The sequence below is a fragment of the Carcharodon carcharias genome, chromosome 1 (assembly GCF_017639515.1).
Source record: "Carcharodon carcharias isolate sCarCar2 chromosome 1, sCarCar2.pri, whole genome shotgun sequence".
In the NCBI taxonomy this organism is placed as follows: Eukaryota; Metazoa; Chordata; class Chondrichthyes; order Lamniformes; family Lamnidae; genus Carcharodon; species Carcharodon carcharias.
Window position 1 is genome coordinate 70306472 of NC_054467.1, and position 23573 is coordinate 70330044.

At 44.6% G+C, this 23573-nt stretch overlaps 1 protein-coding gene across 6 annotated transcripts in view; it reads right to left on the reverse strand.

Annotated features, from left to right (window-relative positions):
* LOC121276333 (transmembrane protein 154-like) overlaps positions 1-13892 on the reverse strand; it is a 66786-nt gene extending 52894 nt beyond the window's left edge. For all 6 annotated transcript variants that reach the window (XM_041185001.1, XM_041184914.1, XM_041185084.1 and 3 more), the window contains exon 1: positions 13760-13892. In XM_041185001.1, the coding sequence (XP_041040935.1) occupies positions 13760-13844 (85 nt within the window). In that variant the 5' untranslated portion in view covers positions 13845-13892. The remainder of the gene's footprint in view (positions 1-13759) is intronic.
* Positions 13893-23573: the final 9681 nt, after the last annotated feature.

Genomic DNA, 23573 nt, shown 5'->3' on the forward strand with positions numbered 1-23573 from the left:
AGTTTCTTTTTCAGCAATACTCAAGTTCTGTACTCCTAACGACTATAAAAGATACTTACATTCATGCCGCTATCAGTGTTCCTCCATGCACATTCCCCTCATAGGTGAGACAACTAGCTCATTCTATACTACACATGTGATGGCAGCACTTCGCTCCTGTTTCCCAGTTTGCACTTTCACATCATTTCACAGATCCACTGGAAAGTGCCCATGGACTCCAGTTTGAGAGCCACTGAACTGGAGAACATTGCATCTCAGAACCTTGGGGGTGGGGGTAGAGGCATTACCATGGAGAATGCACCAGGGAATAGTTAACTGCCAAACTTTTGTTTAAATTATATTTGTTTTCTTAAAAGCATTATTAAGATACTTTATATACAACACTTTTATAAGTACTTTAGAATATATAATTTAAATGGGAGGGGGCCATGATTAATAATCCATTTGAGAATCTGCCCTTCAATCAAAAATATTTAAGAGCCACTGCTCTAGTTTACAGGCCAAAGCCCCATTCCCATTCACAATGCCACTATTCTGTGGTTCATACTCTGTTGCTAATCCCACCCTGTTCACAATGGCCATAGTGAGACCATATCTGGAGTACTGTGTACAATTTTATATCCTTCCTTAAGAAAGGATATAATTGCTTTGAAAGCATTTCAGTGAAGGTTCACTCAACTCATTCCTGGGATGAAGAGGGTATCTAATGAGGAAAGGTTGAGCAGGTTGGGCCTGTACCAATGAAGTTTAGAAGAATGAGAGGCGATCTTATTGAAACATCTAACATCTAGAGATCTTGACAAGGTGAATGCTAAGAGCATATTATTCCTTGTGGGGGAGTTTAGAACTAGGGGACAGAGTTTAAATATTAGGAGTCTCACATTTAAGACTGAGATGAGGATGAGGAGATTTTTTTCCCTTTCAGGGTGCCATTAGACTGTGGAATTCTCTTCCCCAGAGAGGAGTGGAGAATGGGTCATTGAATATATTCATGGCTGAGTTAGATATGTTTTTCATTGACAAGGGAGTCAAGGGTTATGGGGACAGACAGGAGAGTGGAGTTAAGGTCACAGTCAGATCAGCCATGGTCTTATTGAATGATGGAGCAGATTCGAGGGGCTGAATGGTCTACTCCTGCTCTGAATTCTTGTGTTCTTCTGTTCTTCCCCTCCCCCCCACCCCCCACCCCCAAAATTCATAAATAGGCTCTCTACTTCCTTAGGCTTCTTTCACTGTTGAACCCAGTTCCAGTTCCGATATGACAGTATTGCTATGCTCCAAGAGCAGAATCTATGTCATTTCTGCAGGGAACATCAGAAACTCTTGATCACAGTACATGCCAGTTTCCGCTCCTGGAGCAAATTAGCAGCCATTTAAGTAGCCTCTCCTAAAAGTTCCTGGGGGAACTATTTTACTGGCACAAGTGCAGTGAAACAAAAGACTTGAAAATGTATAGCACCTTCACTGATCTCAGGACATCCCAATCACTTCACAACCAGTGGAGTACTTTTGAAGGGCAGTCACTGTTGTAATGTAGGAAATGTGGCAACCAATTTGTACACAGCAAGCTCCTACAAAGAGCAATGAGGTAATGACCAGATCACCTATTTTAGTGATGTTGGTCAAGCGATAGGTATTGCCAGAATGCCAAGGAAACACCCACTGCTCTTATTAAAAATAGTTCATTTGTTTCTTCTACAACCACAGGAGCAAAGACTTGACTAAGATTGCAGAGGTGGGGAGCAGTGAGGCCATAGAGTGATTTGTGGAGGACAATAATTTTAAAATTTATGTGTGGTTAGATAGAGAGCATGGTACAGGACTTAATATGGGTTAGGATACAAGGAGAAGCTTGAAGGAGTTACAACTTGTGATGGCAGTCGACTACTGCAACTTCTTTCCACTCTCTTTCCCCTTACATATTTTCATTCCTACCAGTCCCAGTAGACCTATCCCCAGCAATAGATTATCTTCATGTCTCAACACAGTGACCTTTGGAGTGGTCCTTTTCCTTATTTACGCGATGCATGTATCTTGATAACAACAACTTTGCAGTTATATAGCATCATTAATGTAGTAAAATGTCCCAAATACATTCTATGGAAACATTATCAAACATAATTTGACAACAAGTAGAGAAGATGTTAGAATAGCTTGGAAAGAGAGGTGTAGAGGTGGAAAGATTTAGGGAGGGAATTCCAGAGCATAGGGACTAGGCAGCTGAAGTTGGACCACCAATGGGGGAATGCTAAAAATCAGATATGGCAAGAGGCCACAACTGGATGAACACATAGATCTGGAAGGGTTATGCAGCTAGAAGAGATAACAGGGATAGGGAGGTGTTAGGGGTGAGGCCATGGAGGGATTTGAAAACAAGGATGAGAATTATAAGATCAAGCCATTGCTGGACCGAGAGGCAATGTAGATCACAAGAACAGGACTGGTGGATGAAAGGGACTTAAAATGTGAACAATAAAGTTTTGATTCTTGATTGCCACTTGCCCTTGAATTCCATGGGCTCCTATTTTTCTGACCAGTCTGCCATGTGGGACCTTGTCAAAAGCCTTGCTAAAATCCTTAGCTTCACCCTATATTATCTGCTTACAATCCCAAAATGCTGTCGCTGTTTAATCAAACAACCAATCCAACTTAAAGTTGTGGATGAGACAAAAGTTTCCCCAGCTGCACTTTTGGAAAGTTGAACTCATTTCATTCAGCTGTCACCAAAACTATTGGACCCTTGCCTCATCAATCCCCTCTGAGCAATTGTTCAGGCTGCAGAGGACAGAGCACAACCTACATGTCCTTTCCAACAGGAGGTGAGCTTCAAACCCTTCAGCATCTGAGCCCCAGGACTGCTTACTTCAACCTCCAAAATATTGCCCACCTCTGAACATGGTTCAGCCACCATCGTTAAAAACCTTAACTATGGTTTTGATAACCTCAAGGATAAACATCTCCAAGGATAATCCAAGAATTTAAAAGATACTTTGAGGGTTTCTGCCTCAACCATTTTTTAGGCAGTGATTTCCAGACCCTTACATCTGGGTGAAGACATTTTTAATCCTTCTACCAATCACTTTAGCCAGGATTTTATGGCCCCTCTCATCCAACGGGCTATTACAGACCCGCCGACCTGAATGGAGATTTAACTGTCTCACTGCATCCCCGGGGGGAGATGCTGTTAAATCCTGGTTCAGCCTCTGCTCCCTGGTTATTGACCTCCCTAACAAAAATGGCTTCTTCCTAATCACTTAATCATCCCTTATAATTTTATACATCTCAATTAAATCTCCCCTCATCCTCCACTGTTCCAAATAAAATAATCTAAGCCTATCCAATGTTTCCTCATTGCCAAAATGGTTTCCTCCCTGGCAGCATCTCTTAAATATTCTCAGTACCCACTCTAGTGCAATCACATCTTTCCTGTAATGCAGTGACCAGAACTGTACATAGTATTCTAGCTATGGCCTGGTTCATGTTTTATACAGTTCTATTATACCTTCCCTACTCTTGTAAGGAAAGCATCCCATATGCCTTGTTAATCTACTTGTCTTGCCTCAAGGGATCTGTGGATATGCACCATGAGGTTCTTCCATTCTTCTACACTTCTCAGTATCCTACCATTTAGTGTGTATTCCCTTGTGTTGTTTGCCCTCCCTAAGTACATTACTTCACACTTCCTAGATTGAATTCTATTTGCCACTTTTCTCCCCACCTGACCAATCCATTGGTATCTTCCTGCAGTTTAAGCTTTCCTCCTCACTATTAACCACATGATGAATTGTTCTATCATCAAACTTCTTAATCATGCCCCTTACATTTAAGTCTATATCATTGCTATACACCATGAAACTGAGTCCTGAGCAACCCAACTGAAAACAGCCTTACAGCCATAAAAACACCCGTTGACCATTGCACTTTGTTTCTTGTGACAGCCAATTTTGGCTCCTACTTGCCACTTGCCCTTGGATTCTCCAGCTTTGGCCTTCTGTGCATTCCCCCTCCCACTGCTCCTCCACTAGAAACACGGGCATGAAATTTGGTTCCATATTGCTCGATTTTCCAATGGTTCATAGTGTCCATGGCACATATATACTTCTGGTTCTGGCCAGCTGCCATTTTGGTGATAGCATGGATACAAGGATTATCTGGCAAGAGTAGGGAGATTGAGACATCAATATGTATGTAATGCTAATTTAAAGCCACACTGACATCTTGAGTCTGATACTTAGCTAACACCCTCTTTTAACTTTGCATAGCCCCACAAGACTCCACAGCAGGAAGGACCCCCATCCCCACCAATATAATTTAAAACAATCATCAATTACTTTCAGATTAGTGCTGATTGATTTCTAATGGCTTTTGGTGCAATTGTAGAAGTGTTTAGTTGTTTTCAGAGTTGCTTAAAGTTGCTGAAGTCTAAAGGGACTGGTCCTGACTTCAGGATTCTGCACAGGTCATTTGCTCTCAGACATGAGTGCAATAGTTTGTAACCACCATCAAATAAAGCACGACAGGGAGAATGGGCAAAGGCTACAACAGAGCAGGACAAGCTCATGGAAGAGGGAGGAGGAGGAGGCAGGTTCTCAGCAGGGAGGCATCATCCATCCAGGGTATTCAGGGAGCAATTCTCCTACCTGAACCTTAGTGAGGATCAATGTTTCAAACACCTCTGCTTCATTTAGGAAGACCTCACTGAAATCTGCCATCAACTGTAGCCTCAGAGCAGGGTAAGGATTATATTTCCAATAGCTGTGAAGGTAACCATCCTATGAACTTTTATACATTGGGCTGAATAAATTTTATTCCATCTTGCCAAAGATAAGCAGGCAGATCAAGCACCAGACTTAATAAAGATTTCAGGCTTTCCCAAGGTGCCTTCCAACTTCTTAGACAGTCCTTCAAGATCGAGGATGACTTGCTTCTACTCTGGTTCGATGAGTTCTGAGCAGGCTCATAAGCCTAATGCAGACCTTACAACATGTGGGGCAGATGGTCTTGAAGGACTGAGTAGCTGGGTTGTTTGGTGGTCTGTGCACTCCCTCCAATGCCTTGATTTTGCCTTGCATGTTCTGATGAAGTATCTCGATGTGTTTGGTGCCTTCCCAGATTAGCCTTCTCCATTTTGGTCGGTTTGGAGACTCAGACAAGTTGGCAGGGATGTTTGACCTCTTCAGGGATGCTCTAAGGAACATCCCTAAAGAGTTTCCGCTGTCCACCTAGGAGTTTCTTACCTTGACCAAGTTCTGAGTAGAGCAGTTGCTTCAGGAGCCTGGTGTCAGACATACGAGTGACATGTCCCACCCAGCGGAGCTGGTTTTGAGTTATTACCATATCGATGCTGGACAACTTAGCTTGGGAGAGGACATTGCTATTAGACTGTCTTTCTTGCCACTGGATTTGGAGGATCTTGTGCAGCACTGCTGGTGGCTTTTCTCCTGTGCTTTGAGATGCTGCTGTAGGTTGTCCAAGTCTGCAAAGCATATAGGAGCATGGGATCACTGCTGCCTGGTAAATCATGACCTCAGTCTTAGGTTTGAGACCCTCGTCTTCAAATACTCTTTTCCTCAGTTCGCTAAAGGCTGAGCTGGCACATTGGAGGCGCTGATAAATTTCATCATCTCTGTCTGTCTTCATTGAGAGGAGGCTCCCAAGGTACAGAAAATGGTCCACCTTTTCCAGCATTTCACTCTTGATCTTAATTGATGAGGGGAGGTGTTTTGCTGTGGGAGCTGATTGGAAGAGGACCTTACTTTTCTAGGTGTTTCGTGAAAGGCCCATTTTTTTATATACTTCAGGGAAGGAGTCAATAATAACCTGGAGCTCAGCTTCTGAGTAAATGCACAGGCTTCATGTGCGTACTGAAGTTCAATGACTGAGTTTGGAATGATTTTGGTTTTGCATTGAGGGCGGTGTAGGTTGAGCACATTTCCTTTTGTCCTGATCATCTCCATGCCTGTGGGTAAATTTCTGGAGATGTGGTGCTGTATTGCAATGAGGAAATTGGAGAAGGAGGTTGCTCCAATGATACAGTCTTGTTTGACTGCAGTTTTTACTGATATTGAGTTTGTGGTGGTTCTATTGGTGAGGATAACAGCTGCATTTCATCATGGAGTAGGTGGAGGATGGTGACAAGTTTCTGAGGGCAGCCAAACTTGAGGATACTCCATAAGCTTTCATTGTTAACATAGCCAAAGGCTTTACAGAGTCATAGACTTATACAGCACAGAAATAGGTCCGTCTGCCCATCGTGTCTGTACTGGCCATCAAGCACCTATCTATGCTAATCCCATTTTCCAGCACTTGGCCCATAGCTCTGTATCTATGGTGTTTCAAGTGCTCATCTAAATATTTCTTAAATGTTGTGAGGGTTCCTGCCTCCACCTCAGGCAACGTGTTCCAGATTCCAACCACCCTCTGAGTGAAAAAAGTTTTCCTTAATTCCCCTCTAAGCCTTGTGCCTCTTACCTTAAATCTATGCCCCCTGGTTATTGACACCTCTGCTAAGGGGAAACGTTTCTTTCTATCTGCCCTCTCTAGGCCCCTCACAATTTTGTATACCTCTATCAGGTTCTCCCTCAGCCTTCTCTGCTCTAAGAAAAACAACCCCAGCCTATCTAGTCGCTCTTCATAGCTGAAAAGCTCCAGCCTGGGCAACATCCTGGTGAATCTCCTCTGGACCCTCTCGAGTGCAATCGCATCCTTCCTAAAGTATGGCAACCAGACCTGCACACAGTACTCCAATTGTGGTCTAACCAGCGTTTTATACAGCTCCAGCATAACCTCCCTACTCTTATATTCAATGCCTCAGCCAATAAATGCAAGTATCCCATATCCTTCTTAACCACCTTATCTACCTATGCTGCTGCCTTCAAGGACTTATAGACATGTACACCAAGGTCCCTCTGATCCTCTGTGCTTCCTAGGGTCCTACCATTCATTGTGTACTCCCTTGCTCTGTTAGTCCTCCCAAAATGCATCACCTCACACTTCTCAGGATTAAATTCATTTGCCACTGCTCTGCCCATCTTATCAACCCATCTATATCACTCTGTAATCTAAGGCTTTGCTCCTCACTATTTACGACACCAACAATTTTCATGTCATCAGCAAATTTACATCTCCTATGTTCACATCGAAATCATTAATGTACACTACAAACAGCAAGGGTCCCAGCACCAACCCCTGTGGCACGCCACTCATCATAGGCTTCCAATTGCAAAAACAACCTTCGATCATCACCCTCTGCCTCCTGCCAGTAAGCCAATTTTGGACCCAATTTGCCAAATTACCCTGGATCCCATGGGCTCTTACCTTCTTGGCCATTCTCCCATGCGGGACCTTGTCAAAAGCCTTACTGAGGTCCATGTAGACTACATCAACTACACTACCCTTATCTACACAACTAGCCATCTCCTCCAAAAATTCAATCAATTTCTTGAGGCTTTCTTGAGGTCGAAAAAGGCCACGTGCAGCGGTTGGTGCTGTTCTTTGCATTTTTCTCAAATTTGCCGTGTAGGTCATGCCTGTGGTGCCTCTAAATGGTTGTAAACCTCACTGTGACTCTAGAAGGAGCTCTTTGGCCACTAGGAGGAGGCAGTTGAGGAGGATCCTTGCAATGATCTTCCCTGTGACAGACATAAGGGAGACTCTTCTGTGGTTACCGCAATCAGTTGATTCTTGAATACAGTCATGATCACAGCATCACAGCAATCCCTGCTGAAATTCTCAAACATGTGGAGAAACACTCCCAGCATGGCTGCACAACATCATATCTCACATCTGGGAAGGAGAACACATGCCAGCTGAACTCAGGGATGCTGTGATCGTGATCCCAAGGTGCAGGGTGCATACAGGTCGGTGGGCTCACATTTCAGTTCTGCGATACACCCCAATTGATTGGGATTCACTCACTCAACATCTAGATGATGTTCAACTATATGCAGTGTATCCTGCAGGACAATGCCCAGTATCCTGGCAGCCTTCATTCTGCATCAACCCACTGTGCCATCTGCAATGAGTCACCATGGCAAGCCAGAAGATAACTGAAGGTCAGCATTTGTTTCCTGTCCCTAGTTGCCCTTGAGAAGGTGGTGGTGAGCTGCCTTCTTGAACCACTGCAGTCCATGTGGTGTAAGTACACCCACAGTGCTGTAAGGGAGGGAGTTCCAGTTGACCCAGCGACAGTGAAGGAATGCCAATATATTTCCAAGTCAGGATGGTGAGTGGCTTGGAGGGAAATTTGCTGGTGGTCATGTTCCCATCTATCTGCTGCCCTTGTCCTTCTAGGTGGTGGTGATTGTGGGTTTGGAAGGTCCTGTCAAAGGAGCCTTGGTGAGTTTCTGGGTGACAGGCGACCTCAACGGTGCTGGGGAGGGGGTGGCTGGTGGAAAGATAAATGCATGAATATTGTCATCTAAATAGAGGGCAGCAGGTTTAGCCTCCATGAAACCATTGGCACTCCCCCTGAGGCAGGGCCTCAGCAGTCCCAGCAATGTGTTGAAAACAGAATTTTGGACTTCTGTGAGAGCCTGCAAGCCTCTTTGAACATTGATATTTGCAACCATGATGGCAGCTGTCTGAGTCTGTATGATATCACTCTGAGTTCCAACTGCAGCACTCAGTTGTTGGGTGGCTTCTGCTTGTTCTGTAATAGTAGCTGAGACCTTGCTATCAGACGCTGTCTCATGGTTGGGTCTACAAGTACGGTAATGGAGTTGGCTTTCATTTCCATGCTGGAAAGGATGGGCTGCAAGTTTTGTGCAAAACCCTGTGCCAAGTTGGTGCTGGACTCCTCCATGCTCCGTGGCATTGACCACAGGCTTTCTGCCAGGCCTTGCAATGCACCAAACATTGTCAGTCTGTTATAAAAACAAAAAACTGCGGATGCTGGAAATCCAAAACAAAAACAGAAATACCTGGAAAAATTCAGCAGGTCTGGCAGCCAGACCTGCTGAGTTTTTCCATTGTCAGTCTGTTTCTGGACACCACCCCATCAAAGTCCTCATCTGAATCCTCTGCAGCAGAACTTATGTGCAAACTTGCCCTCCAGTGAGCTGGCACTTCTGCTACCCTTGCCCTCTGCCCTGACTACAGGCTACTCATGTCCAGTGACTCACCACATGCTGTTCCCCGCTCTAAGCTACCCTCTAAAGTATGTGTAGTGTCAGTAACTGAGCTGGTGGCTCCAAGTGGGGGAGAAAGTGATGGTGTTTCTTCTTTATCACTGTCTTCCTCCTCTTCCAGCCCTTGCCCCTCCAGCATTAACTGGACAAGTTGCACTGCTTGGGTATCTGAAAGAAGAAATGTATAATGCTAGGGTTGTGGTGAGGGGAGAGGTGGGAAAGCAAGGGCGCATGCTTACACCATCTGCAATTTAGAGGTCAGAAGAGATTGTGGGATGAGTGGGACATGGAATTTGATAAAGAAGATTAGGTATGAAGATATTATCATCCTCAATGGTTTCAGTCCCACTGCTGGCTATGGCTGCAGTCATAGTTGTTCCAACAATGGCCACCGCCATTTCCTCCATCAGGTTGAGGGTATGCAGCCGTGCCTGCACCTTGCTGGTTAGGTGCTGCTAGCTCCAATTATGCACCAGCTTGGCCTGTAAGAGAGAGGGAAGTATGTCAGCGAATGTGTGATGGACCCTGGGTACGTGGCTGTCATCGTTGAAAATCCAGCATTGCATGCAAGCTGTGAGATGTGAGTGTGCAACTGGCAGTAGTGCTAAGTGTATGAGAGTAAGGTGAAGCTATCAATGTGATATACATTCCATGATTGATAGAGATTGAATGATCGGGGTGTGATGCATTTGGTGGGATATGGAATTTAAAGGTATATTCACTGACCTTGACCGCTTATGTGAGGTCATTGAACTTCTTGTGGCACTGCATCCAGATCCTCAAGGTTGGACCCCTCTGGCATTGACTACCACAGCTCTCAGTTCCCACTGCCATCTTCCTGTGTGTTGGGAGGACTTCATGAGGATCTTTCTCCTCCTGACCACTTCCTGCACCAGACATTCAGCACAGTACCAGAAATTCTTGAAGCATTTTCCCTGCCCTGTTTTGCCATAATTCAAAGTTCTTCTTGCTCGGACTCTCTTCTGCAACCAATTCCAGTCCATGTTGCAGCCAGAATGTACAACCCCACCCCTCCCCTCCTAACACTTTTAAGAGGTGCAGTCTGGCTTTATGAAATGCAGGCTAGCTGTAAGTGGTACTAGTGTTGCACAAACCTGGACCCTCTGCTGTGGTGTGCAGCTACTCAGCAGCATATTCAGCGCTGGCTACATGCAGCTATCATGCAAATCAGCAAGCCGCACAAAGTTTGCATTCTGCCTACTTCGGAAACAGTGGGCATGGGTTAATTACGTATTGCACTTTTCCCCTATTTTCAGGCCTTGTTCAATTTTGCAGCCTCCAGCCACTTTAACATCTTTAGAACTCTCTTCCTAACACTTTTCATTCAGCTACTTCTCTCTGCTCCTGAAAATGTTATTTTTGGTCATCTAGCTCTCTTACTGCTGCTCGGTGAGCCATCTGTCCTTTGTAAAGCACCTTGAATGTTCTATTACTTAATTGGCACTGTAAAAATGGAAGCTGTTACTATAGTATAGGCCAGATGCAAAGTGAAGATCTCTCTAGTTTTCAAAGGCAAAACACCTGAACCACAAACTCAAAACTGAAAACTAAGGGGTTACTTTAACTCCTTAATCCCTGGTCCATCGGGAACAACACAGGCAGAGGGTTAAGATGGTGAGGGGGTCTGTGCCACATTCTCAATGCATTCCTGCCCTCACCCCCACAATCAAGCACAGGGAGATTTCCTACTTGAGGGGTTGGGGCCTCATTTAAATAATAAAGTTGCCATCCAATGATATAATCAGGGAACACATGCTATTTTAATTCCAGGACAGCTAAGGATCATACAGTTTCAGACTCGTCAGCTCCTGCTGCCAGTAGGCAGCACCCTGTCCTCAAGATAAATCCTACTCCTGGCCCCAAAAAGATACCTTAGGATTCCCCTGTCCTTCTCTGATTATGAATTTATCAACTCTGCCCCTTTCTCGCTTTGCCAAAGGACTGTTTGTGTGGATTCCTGGTGGGGACCCGACCTTCCCACAGATTTGCACTCCAACCCGCCAGCACTGATGTCATTCCCACTGGTTCCAGGTGCAGTCTGAGTCAGGCATTCCAATGAGGAGTGGAAGTTAAAATCTTGCTGCCCACTTTGGCCTCTGCACCCCCAGATTTTAACCTGTGTTACTACTGGGGATCTATTTTTTAAGATTGCTCCGATAAGGAGATTAAAACAAAAACACAGAAGGTGATTTAAATAATTACACAGGGAGAAGGATGTACAGTGGAATGAAAGGCATGACTTCACCAACACATCACATCACATGAAGTTAATTTATCTCCCGTGGAGAAAAATACTCTTCTTCAGAACATATGCCACGGGTCGAATACAAGTTGAACAATTTGTTTCTCAACCGAAAATTTCAGTGCGTAGGTGAAGTAGAATAAAAAAAACAAAGCAAATAACAAGAGAGATTCATCAACCTGGGAAATAAGTTAATTATTCACAAAATGTTACAGCACTACAAATGATTTTTTTTTGCTTTTGCTTTGAGCAGCTTAGGACTTTGCATTCGTTTTACATCAGAAATCTTTTCTCAATATCATCCAACTCAAAAGAGGATTCAAAACAGAATCTTGAGAAAAGAATCTCCAAATGAATGAGAATAAGTTTAGGTTTTTAAACCCTTTTTTTAAACCATTGTGCACTTTTAAGGTAGCCAAACATTTCCACTCTTTATTGAGCAATGAATATTTTTAAATATGGAAAACAATGGAAAAAACCTCAGAAGTTATAAATGACAAAAGCTAAATTATTTTTGTTGATTTTTTTTCCCTTTTAGTTTCTCACTGCTTTCTTTCATTTTCCAGCCTCCTTCCCTGGCACTGAATGAGCAAAAACTTGGCAACATTTGCCGTCAACACCATTTCATGATCAGCCATCATGGTTGAGCTGATGGGACCCTGTCAGATTTCCCATTTCTCACCTTCCCTTGATAGGTAGCCACATGTTACCATAGTCATAGATCAAATTCATTCAGCGGTTTATGTTTACTCAGTGGATGGCACTCCATCCTCTGAGCCACAAGTTTCTGGTTTCAAGTCCCAATCCAGGGCATGAATACAAAAATCAAGGCCAACGTTCCAATGCAGTGCTGCAGGAGCACTGCACTGTCGAAGGTGCCATCTTTCAGATGAAGCCCTATCTACCTTCTTGGATCAATGTAAAAGATCCCAAGGCACTATTTTAAAGAAAAGAAGGGTATCCTGGCCAATGTTTGTCCCTCAATCTGCATCAGAAGAACAGATATTCGGTCAATTTATCACATTGCTGTTTTGGGAGTTTGCTGTGCGCCTATTAGCTGCTGTGTTTCCTATGTTACAACAGTGACTACACTTCAAAAAGTGCCTCATTTGGCCATAAAGCACTTTGAGACATCTGGTCGTTGTGAAAAATGCTCCAGAAGGAAAAATCAATCTAAAATTTTCAAATCCCAGTAAAAATCAATAATACTGGCACCAGTAATACTGGAGTCCTGTTTTGAGGTAAACAAGACCAGTTCAGATAAGTTTTACCTTCATTTCCAGTTTTATTTTCTTATTAAAAATTATTTTCTCCCTTTTCCTTATTACCAGGATTCACATAGGCATAGAATATGGACTTGAATGTGATTTGAGTGTAAATCAGGCATATAACAAATTTCCCAATTTGGGGATCACATCCTGTGAAATTGGATCAGCCGCTTTTTTAGGTCAACTACCTTTAACAGGCACTAGGCCCCTTAAATGTATTAGATCCCAGGACCTGCCCCACTCAAGATTCGTCACAGCGGCAGCAGTCATCGTTGAAAGCCAATTTTAAGAAAAAATAAGTTATTTTAAAACTTTCTCCCGTGTTCCTCCATGTTCCACAACCCCATGTGCAGTATGGGAGTAGCAGCAAATTTCATGTAACCTTGCAGCACAGCCATTCTGTCTACAGGATGTGACTGATAGTGAAAGCGAGGTCGTTTAAAAGGTGACATTTAGGAAACAGTGCTAGAACAGCTCCTCGGTAACTCATGAAGATTATACTGGAGGGAGGCTCAACAATAAACAAATGAATTGGAATTTTAAAAAATATGCACTTTCTGCACATAATTAACTGGATATAATGATTCACCAGTCAACTTTAGAATGTGTCGCTCTACATTTATGATTGACAAGAGTATGATTAGAGTTACAAATATCAAAATAGGTTACACTTTAAATCAAAATGAATTGCCTTTTGTAATATGTGCAAGCTATAAATTTTAGAGTACTAGGTCCTTTTACAGTTCCTTATCTGACCATTTAGTGGATTTCACAAGTGGGTAGGGACAAATCAAAGAACAGATTAATGCCATAGTCTGTGCAAACAGATTTGAAAGTGTAGAAATTTTCAAATAACTGTGTAAATCAGTCTCCAACCAATTAATCTGTCAAGAGAAAAATTATAGCAGACGCCAGGTCCCACTGAGAAGCCTGAAAGATACATACTTGTTCTAAAGTGCACTTAAATATTAAAGCATATTGCTGTCACATTCCTTAAAAATCTGGGTGTAACCATTCACTGAAGTAAGTCAGAGGCTGCATGGTAGGCAATACAAGAGTTTTCAGCCAGGTTCAATATAACATTTGACATTGACACTTACTGTTGCCAGAAAATAAGGTCACCGACAGAATCAAATACAGCCTTGCATTCCGCTGGTTCATGTTACCTTTACAGAGAGTGTGCATACAATTTTATTGTGCTCTGATATCCTCTCTTACTCAAAGAAGCGTCACCATTTCCTGTTTCCTGTAAATGTTTCTGACTCTTAATATTTCTCCAGGAGCTGCTTTTGAATGATCTTTTTAGGAAGTGATGCAATGCAACCTGGGCTGGCTGCTGCACCAGATTGATTATTTCTGAAGGTGGTTTCTTTCTTATTTAGCTACATAAAAGTGATTCCTGTAGGTTTTTTGATTAAATCTTTTTTAAACACTCCAGCTTCTCCAACCCCCAGAGGAGGTATACCTTTGTTATCTGTTCCAGCTTGTGAACACAGGATGTGATTATTTTATCATAAGAAACATGATGCTGTTAATGTTTTTATAAGCTTCTAATACAGGATGAAGAATATCCTGCTAACTAATTAAATCCATTCCTTCCTGCCACGTGAGAAGGTCGCAGATATTGATCTTTCTTCCAGGTGTTGATAAATTCCCAACCTGACTTCCGCCAGGAAGGAGAGATTAAAATATAAACTGTTCATGTTATTGCTCAGCCAAAAATTATGCTTAAAATTAGCCAGTTTCCCATGGACCACAGTGTGAGAATGTAATTCAGTCCTCATCTGAATGTGATTAGATTCTGTCCTTTGCGTTATATTAATTAGATTTGATATTATTATTTGTAATTATCTAAATTAGGAAACAGAGAAAGTCTGGAGCAGAGGAATTTCTCCGCAGCATACTTTGAAAGTTGAGAGATGCAAAACTGAGGCACTAGAACTAAGGGTGTCATTACAGGGTGATTTGTTTACATTGCCAGTTTCTATTATAAATGTGTACATAAGAAGGGAACTTTTAGCGCTAGCTGGTTTCTTTTCAAAGCTGAGCTCTTGAAATCCTCATCTCTGCCCTGCTCAGCAGAGGAACCTGAATTTTCTCCTCAGCTGCCCATGCCACTGGTACCCGCTGCTATTCACTTGTGTTGGGTCCTTCTGCAAACCCATCCCGCATCACTGTGTAAAAACACACAGAATGCCAAGGTTTGAACTGGTGCCTGGGAAGGATGGAACGTTGGTGCTAAATCCTCAGAAGGATTGTCCTCCTCCAACATATCTTCTTTGAGAAGCCTTCGCTACTGAGGACCTAGGGGAAAAAGAGAAGGGCCAGAATTTTTAGCTTGTTGGACAGGTGTGCGCCTGACCCACTTGAGCATAAAATGATGCGCGATAATGTCAGGTGAGTGTCCCAACATCTCTTGCGCGATATTTCGGTCGGCGGGCGCACACCAGTGTCAGCAGCACGCCTGCCGACAATTGAAAGACTTATTAAGGCCATTAAAGTTATGATTGAAAGAAATTTTTCACTGCCCATTCAATTTCACAGTTGGCGGGCAGGCGAAAATGCCAAGCGGCCTTTGGATTTTTTAGGAAACCTCATCCACTGGCGGGATGAGGTGTACAACAGCAAATAAAAATAAAAATTTTAACATTTCGTTTATCACAGAGTCATATGAGGGGGAATGTTTTATAACATTTTTAAAGTCTTTTTTTTAATGTTTTAAACTGTTCATCTCCCTGAGGCAGCTCAATGCCTCACGCTGGAGGGCCTTAATTTGTCCACCAGCGTGATATCATGGTCTGATCCTGATCGCTTGTGGTGGTTGCCTTCCCAGCCACTCCTGCCCAGCCCGCTAGGCCCGCAAAGCCCACCCGATGAGGGGAAAATCGTCCCCAAGGATTTTAAGATTGAAGTGTTAGGCAAGATATTTACAGGTGATCATCTTCAGAATGCAACTTGAAGTTGTAAAGCCTGCTGAATATTTACCAGGTGAAATGAAGGGTGGCACCCTACTGAGATAAATCAGCAGCCTGTCCTTCCCTGACACTTGTATTTCGGCTTGGGTTGCTGATCTCCAAGCCTTCTGCATCTGCCTTAGTGAAGGTTATATTATTAGATATTCCTCCCCCTGCAAGCTTGGTTGGTTCCCTGTTATGTGCCATTTTCTCTTGCAGAAAAGAGACTGAGAGTTAATGAACGGTTGTTGAAAATTTATGCAGACGTGCCTCAGGTTTGTGCTTATAATTCGTGGAGAAAGAAGCAAAATGGAGTCAGGATGAGGAGATGGTGAATGTAAAGCCAAGTGTGTGGAATGTGAAGTGAGGCAGGAATGCTCGGGGGGGGGGGGTTTGATTATTGTGCAAGTGCTAACATGTGAGAAGACGATGGTGTTGGTGTGTGGCGGGAAAAGGTTATTTGGTGACTGATGGAGGTGGGAAATGAAGGAATTTTTGACAAGTACTGCTGAGAGAGGTAAAGAACTACTCTAATGAGATCCTTGAACCTCTTGATTCGCATCAACAAAAACAGAGGCCGGGGGGTGGGGGCTGGGTGGGGGGGTTAAAGAAAGAGAATTCCTTTGACTCGTGTTGCCACAACGTTCTCCCCGGTTGTTTGGGAGAAAATAAAACCATTAATCTTGCTTTAAGAGATGAATCCCCAGTTTAGTTAGAGCTTGGGAGGTCCAACAAAAATTACACTTGTCATTTGGGCAGACTGTCCGATTCCTGGCCTGAGTTGCTTTGGTGGGCGTTGGGTTGTTGGGGGGTGGTGTGTTGGGCAGGGGGAGAAGGAGCCCATCAATCAGTTGCTGTCTGGAAGTGAAAGTTGTGTGAGTTGTGCTGTAAATATTAGGGTTACTCTGTTTGGTTGCATACTGTAAGATTGTACATTTTTCTGACCTGTTTCTGATCATTAGGCGGCATTTCTGTCAGAGCGTATTAAGGATATTATACTAATAAAGAAGCTCTCATTAGGGGTACAGTCAATGTAGGAACAGCTGATAAAGTTGTATAACATTAAATTATCCAAATCATTTTCAGACTGTCGATAGAACCCAGAATGTAATCTCCAAAACAACAGTTAACATCCTAAATTCCCACTGAGCAAAACTAGAATTTGACTTAGTAACTGTGAACTGTTGGCCTAGATTACAGCATTTCATTGAGGAAGACATGTTGGATAGGAACTAGAATGATCCAGAACCAAGCCAGAGAAAGGTATTATTTTTTAAACTCGCACTTTTCACTATCGAGTGACCACTGTAGCAACACAGGGAGTGTCCCACATCAAAATATAAAATGGTTCTGGGGACTTTCCAAAGTTAGAAAGGCTGGGCAGATTTGACACATACAGAGATCACCATAGAAACAGATGCCACTTTCCTAACCATGAATTTAAGAATAAGGTAGCTATAAACAGCAGCTCCCTCTGCCTGTGCTCCAGGCATAAAGCATAGACTGTCAGGAAATATTCAGACCAAGGTAAGCTACAGAGAGAGAAAGAGAGCACAAAAGCCACATTTGACCATTTCTTTTATACTAACCCTTCTGGCTTAGAACCTGATACAAGTTGGCCGTGTATGGTTAGCATCTGGGCACCAAAGATGAGTTTTTAAAATATTCTTGCATGGGATATGGCCATCACTGCCCATTCCTAATTTTCACAACTGAATGTCTTGCTAGGCCATTCAGAGAGCAGATAAGATACAACCACATTGTTGTGGGTCTGAAGTCACATGTAGGTAAAGATGGCAGATATTCTTCATTAAAGGGCACTAGTGAACCAGATAAGTTTTTATGGCAATCATGGTAGTTTCACCATTGCTGAAACTAGGTTATAATTAATTGAATTTAAATTCCACTGTTTGCCATGGTGTGATTTGAATCTCTGTCCCCAGGGCATCAGCCTGGGCCTCTGGATTACTAGTCCAGTCACATTACCACTACACCCCCTGATTGTGGTTGTACTGTATAATCAAGGGGAGGATTTTTAGGTCGGCATGTGGGTATGATCGGTGGGTCCGGGAGCAGCTGGGGAACAGACCACTGCCTGCAATCGACGCCCAAAGCCGATTTCACACTGGCCAATTAACGACCAGACAGCGTGAAACGCGTGCTGAAATGCTCAGCGTTGCCAGGGTGGTGGTAGGAGGAGGGCGGGCACTGACGTAAGCGCGGGGGAGCACGGAATGAAAGCTCCCTGAAGGCAGAGAGCTGCCTCAGGGAGCTGAAGAATTTAAAAGCAATAAATAAAGATTTTTAAATTCCCCAGAAAAATATGTCCACGCATCAGAATCAGTCACCTGAACATATACATGATGAAAATTCTGTCCATACATTTTAATTTTTTAATTTAATAACGGAAACCTCATCTCGCCCTTGGATGAGGTTTCATCAAAAATGCAAAGTCTGCCTGGCAGATTCACCCATCCGTCAACTGTAAGGTTGTAGGGACCACGAAAATTTGGGGACAATTTGAACTTTAATGCACTTAATTGCCCTCTTAATTATCAGCTGGCACGTTTCCGACTTTTGCATGTGCCCACTGACCGAAATATTGCACGAGCATGGGATGACATCACGTGCTATTTTACGCTCAAGTGGGTTGGGCACGCACCCACACACTAAGCTAAAAGTTCTGCCCCATGTGTGCAGGAATGAATTGAGGCCTGAAAAAGGTGCATGAATGTAAAGTGTATGATTGTTTGCCAGTGAGTGTCGCAGACCCGCGCACTCAGATTTCCTGATACAGTAAAGAGCACAATTCAGAAAAAAGAATACGTCCGACAATCTGGCACAATAGCTACCAGCAGTTTCACTTAGTCACTGTTATCATAAAGATTTAGTCTGCACTTGTCAACAAATATCTTTACTTTTGGCCTGTTGACTCGCCTTCCCCAAAATCACCAACACACACTGTAATAACAAAGGACAGGGATCAATGTTCCGCATTTCCATACACTTTAAGCTCCATCCTACTATCCATACAAAGAAAATCTTCCCAGTCAACCCTGATTTCTCTTCCTATTCCCAAATCATCAAACTGAAGATGGTTAAAATGAGGAAGAACTTCTAAAACTTTGTAAAAAGGAAGAGATTAGCGAGAGTAAACATGGGTCCCTTAGAGGCTGAGACAGATGAAATCATAGTGGAGAATAAGGAAACGGCAGAGATATTAAACAGGTATGTTGTATATGCTTTCACAGCAGAAGACAAAAAAAACATACCAGAAATAATGCAGAACCAAGGGTCTTACGAGAGTGTGTAACTTAAAGTAATTTATATTAGTGAAGAAAAAGTATTGGACAAAATAATAGGATTAAATGTTGACTAAATCCCCTGGACCTAATGTCTAGAATTCTAAAAGAGGTGGCTGTGGAGGTAATAGATGCATTGGATGTAATCCTGCCAAAATTCCCAAGATTCTGGGAAAATGCCAGAATCCATTATTAAACATGTGATATCAGGGCACTTTTAGCCAGAGGAAGATTGGGGGAGAAATGGTTTTTGACAAATCCTTTAGAGCTGATAGAGGGTGTAACTAGCAGCATAGATAAAGGGGAACCAGTGGATGTAGTGGGCAGAATCGTCTGATCCTGTTGGCATTAGGCGTCATGGCAGGGGGAACAATATGGCGAGAAGGCCAAAAATCGGCTTCACGCCAATGTGAAAGTGCAGCGGGATCATCCGATGATGTCCACTATGGCGGAACGCGAATCCCACTGGAGGCCGACGTGAACCCAAGGTGCATCCTGCTAATGGGATGCAAAGTGAGGCCTGACGGGAATCATCCCCCCATGCTAGATTTACCGTTACGCTTGCAAGAAAACACGATGGCCCAGAACAAATCTGGACAAGTGTGACATGCAGAAGTCGGGACTTACTGTCAGGGTCTTGATCAGATCGCGGACATCTGAGGAGAAGATGACGCTGGAGCCCTACAGCTACTGGACCCTGGAGGAACATGTGCATTGCCTGCTGGGTGGATCCTCGTGCACATGGCTCCGTCACGAAGCAACTCATGGAAGGTGATGCTTCAGGTCTGCTTTAGAACATCATGGTCTTGGCCATGGGCTGATACAGATGATCAGCAAAGTGGGGGAGAGAAAGGTCTAGCTGTGTGTGGGAGCGGAATGTGTACTGGGGAGGGGTGAGGTGGGGAGGAGGGAACAAAGCTGTGAGTGGGGGAGGTGAGGTTGGGAATGGGGAATGAAGGTGTTGGGGGGTAAGGTTGGGAGGGGGGAGTACAGGGAAGAGGGTGTAACGGGCGAGAATGCAGCAAGTGCGGGAGTAGGTGTCAGGGGGAGGAAGGTGTAAGGGAAGGAGTTCAGGGGGGGAAGGAGTTCAGAGGGGAGAATGTGTCCAGGGAGAGGAAGGAGTTATGAGGGAGGAAAGTGTCTGGGGGAAGGAGGAGTTTGGAGGGGATAGGGTGTCAGGGAGAGGAGGGAGTAAGGGTGCAGGAGTGATTAGGGGTGGAGAAGGGAGAAATGGAGGGATTATGTCCAGGTGAACATGTAAGGGAGGGGTCTGTGGAGTCATTGACTGCCTCCTGGGTAGTGAACTGAGGGTGGGAGAGATAGGAATGAATAGTGAGTATGAGAGGGGCCAGAGGGTGCCAGTAGTGGTAGAAGGGGTGGCGAGGGTGGTAGTTGGCCACTCGATGGCAGACATGGATGCTGGGGGTGTGAAGGAGGAGGTCGGGGAGGTCAATGTGGATGGGGTGGAATTCTCAGGAAGGTAGGGAACATGCATGTTCACCTGGACGTCCTGGAATGACAAGGGTTTGGGTTGGTAGGGAGGTGGAAGGTGATGCCGGGGGGGTTGACAGTGATGGGGCAAAGGAAATGGGTAACTGCGGGAGGGGAAAGATGGGGGGAGTTACTTCACCAATACCATGGTTGTTGAAATCAAAAGTGAGTGGAGCCTCATGGGTGAGTGGATGAGCAAAGTTCTGTATGAGAGTGTGATCTGTGGATGGTCGGAGATGAAGGTCAGCTCAGATGGACAACTGAAAGGGAACCCCATCAGGCAGCATTGAAAATGCTCAGGACAGTGAGATGAGTGTGATGGATGAAGGCACCGTGTGCGTGGGAGAGTGTTGTACGAGGCTCCGAAAGGCCCTGCCACATATGCGCTTATCCCTCCAGAATCATTCGTGGTCTGGCTGTGTGCAGCTGATGGGACGGGGGATGCAGTGGGAGGACTTGTGAAGCCTGTCAATGAAGCTGAAAGACACCTTTACACATTATTCAGTGAAAGTGAATATATTTTCAGATTCTAAAGTGACAAAATGTGTTCACCCATGCACCACTTATGATCAGAATTTCTTAACTTTTCTACGCCTAACACTTCTTCTAGGTGCTGCCCTGACATCCACAGCAGGGGTGGAGACAGCCTGTGCAATGGTTGGCCCCGTCGCCTCTGATGACTTCGACCTGCATCCTCTGGAGAGCCGAGGCCTTGAGGGCTCCGGCTTGCTTTGGCTGCCCTCCTCTGGGCCAACTGCTCCCTCTGCACTGACAGAGGATGAGGTTGAGGGGGTCACAGGCAAAGGGGACTCGGAGGGAGTAGACAGCCTCTGTGATTACTGAGTGGATGACCCAGGGGTGTCTAGCTGCCACTTCTTTCGGGTGCCCAAGGGTCCTGGCCTGACCCCTTGAGGGGAAGGAGCACCTGGAGGGAAGTTGAAGTGCCTCGTTTCCCTCTCACATTGCCACTGCAGGAATTCACCCATGGCTACCTCGATGGAGAGTAGGTCTGTGCACATATCTGCATTCTGCTGGACCAGGGTCTCCATGGCATCCACCATCCTCCCTCTAGAGACCTCCATGCACCACATGTGGGCACCACTTCAGCAGAGAGCAGGCGGATGCACTCCTCCCACTCAAATGCCACTCTGCTGAGGGCATCCAACAGCTCTGTGTGATGTTCTCCCACTTCTGCTGACCCTCCACGGAGAGTTGGAAGGTCGAATATAGAGGCTCGTCATCTGATCGGACCTCACAGATGCCTCTTCCCCAGCAGTCCTCTGAATGCCGAGGAGCTTGGCTGAACCTGCCTCCTCCTGCTGCGGTGTCCATTCGGTAACCACCAGACTGTGAGCCCAATCATCGCCATTAAAAGAAAGAAATACTTGCATTTATATAGTGCCTCTCATAACCACATGCCTTTCATCTAGTTGCAGTCTTTCTGTGGTTTGTTTTAACTCAGCCACATCATTAGCATCTCGCATCCAGGTTTTCCAACTAGTCGGAGCAGCAGGCATGATGATGACTTGAACCTGTCTGTTAAATGAGGTTCCAATCCATCCATTCTTCAAGTGTTAATACACAGGCAGGAACTTTGGTGATGGAGTGCTGAGGTGGGAAGGTTGCATCCCCCCCAACTCCCTCGCCCCGTTCTTGGATTTATCCCTGGAGGTAGTACTGTAGGTAACAAGGACATGCAGAGATACTTTATTCCTAGCAGATGGGAGGAAGAGGCTTGTAGGCTAATCTATGAAATGAGTAAAATACAGAATAACATTTATGGGTGATTAAATGGTGCCTGTCCATAGGAGATGGAAAGATGGGAGTCTCCCAGATAATTGGTGAGGGAATTAGATATTGCATTCCCACTTGGCAAATCACATTCACTCTTGCTGACATGCTCTCACCTGTACTTGAAATGTCAGCTCAACAATGACTTTTGACCCTTTCTCTTTGTCAGTTCTAATTAATGTCTTTCATCTCCCACAGGAGCTGGAGTGCTTGGAGGCCAAGGAGGCCTCAGAGGAGGTTTCCCTCTCTGAGAAACCACCATCAGACGACTCATGCACACTTTCCACTAACTCAGCTACACAAGTCCTCAGTGGGGACCCTAAGACAGTTGGCTACATTGTCACATGGTGAGTTATACAGCACACATGAGCAGGAGGAAGTGCTGCAGACAGGGAGAGCAGTGGAGAGACCCCATCGAACTCCAGCTTTTAGTTAATGGGGAGACAACGGGGAAGATGGAGAAAGGGCACATGGAGGTGGGGACTCTATTCAAGTCACTTCCACTCCTTTCCCTTTGACCCCACCACCCCCCACACCTAAGTCCCGATGACTAAGTCTGCAGGTGCAGTTGGGACAGTCTTTGGCAGGATTCTCACAGGCTCCAGAACCCAGAGGGTGTTGGCCAAGAGTACATGAGCAGTTGGTGCAAGGGAAAAGAGCAGTCTGCCTCCAGGTCAGCTGAAGGTGCAGGGGTAGCGCCATTTCAGAGTAATAGAAAAAAGAAGATAAAGGCTTTGTAATTGCGCAAGGAAAATCGCTCCAGTGTTCAAATGTCTCTTAATGTGTCCACTTAATTGTAATTGTTAAGCAGCATGAACTTCGGCTGGGATTTTCCTGTACCACTCATGGCATTTTTTGATATATAAAGGGTAAGAGAGAGGCAAAAGTGGACATTGGGCTGCTGGAAAATGACGCTGGAGAAGTAGTAGCGGGGAACAAAGAAATGACGGAGGAACTGAATAGGTACTTTGCGTCAGTGTTCACGGAGGAAGACACGAGTAATATCCTCAAAGTTCAAGAGAGTCGGGGGGCAGAGGTGAGTATGGTGGCCATTACCAAGGAGAAGGTGCTAGGAAAACTGAAAGGTCTGAAGGTGGATAAATCAACTGGACCAGATGGATTACCCCCCAGAGTTCTGAAGGAGATAGCTGAAGAGATAGTGGAGGCGTTAGTGGTGATCTTTCAGGAATCACTCAAGTCAGGGAGGGTCGCAGAGGACTGGAAAATCACTAATGTAACCCCCCTGTTTAAGAAGGGAGTGAGGCAAAAGACGGGAAATTACAGGCTGATTAGCCTGACCTTGGTTGTTGGTAAGATGTTAGAGTCCATTATTAAGGAGGAGATTTCAGAATACTTGGAAGTGCTTAGTAAAATAG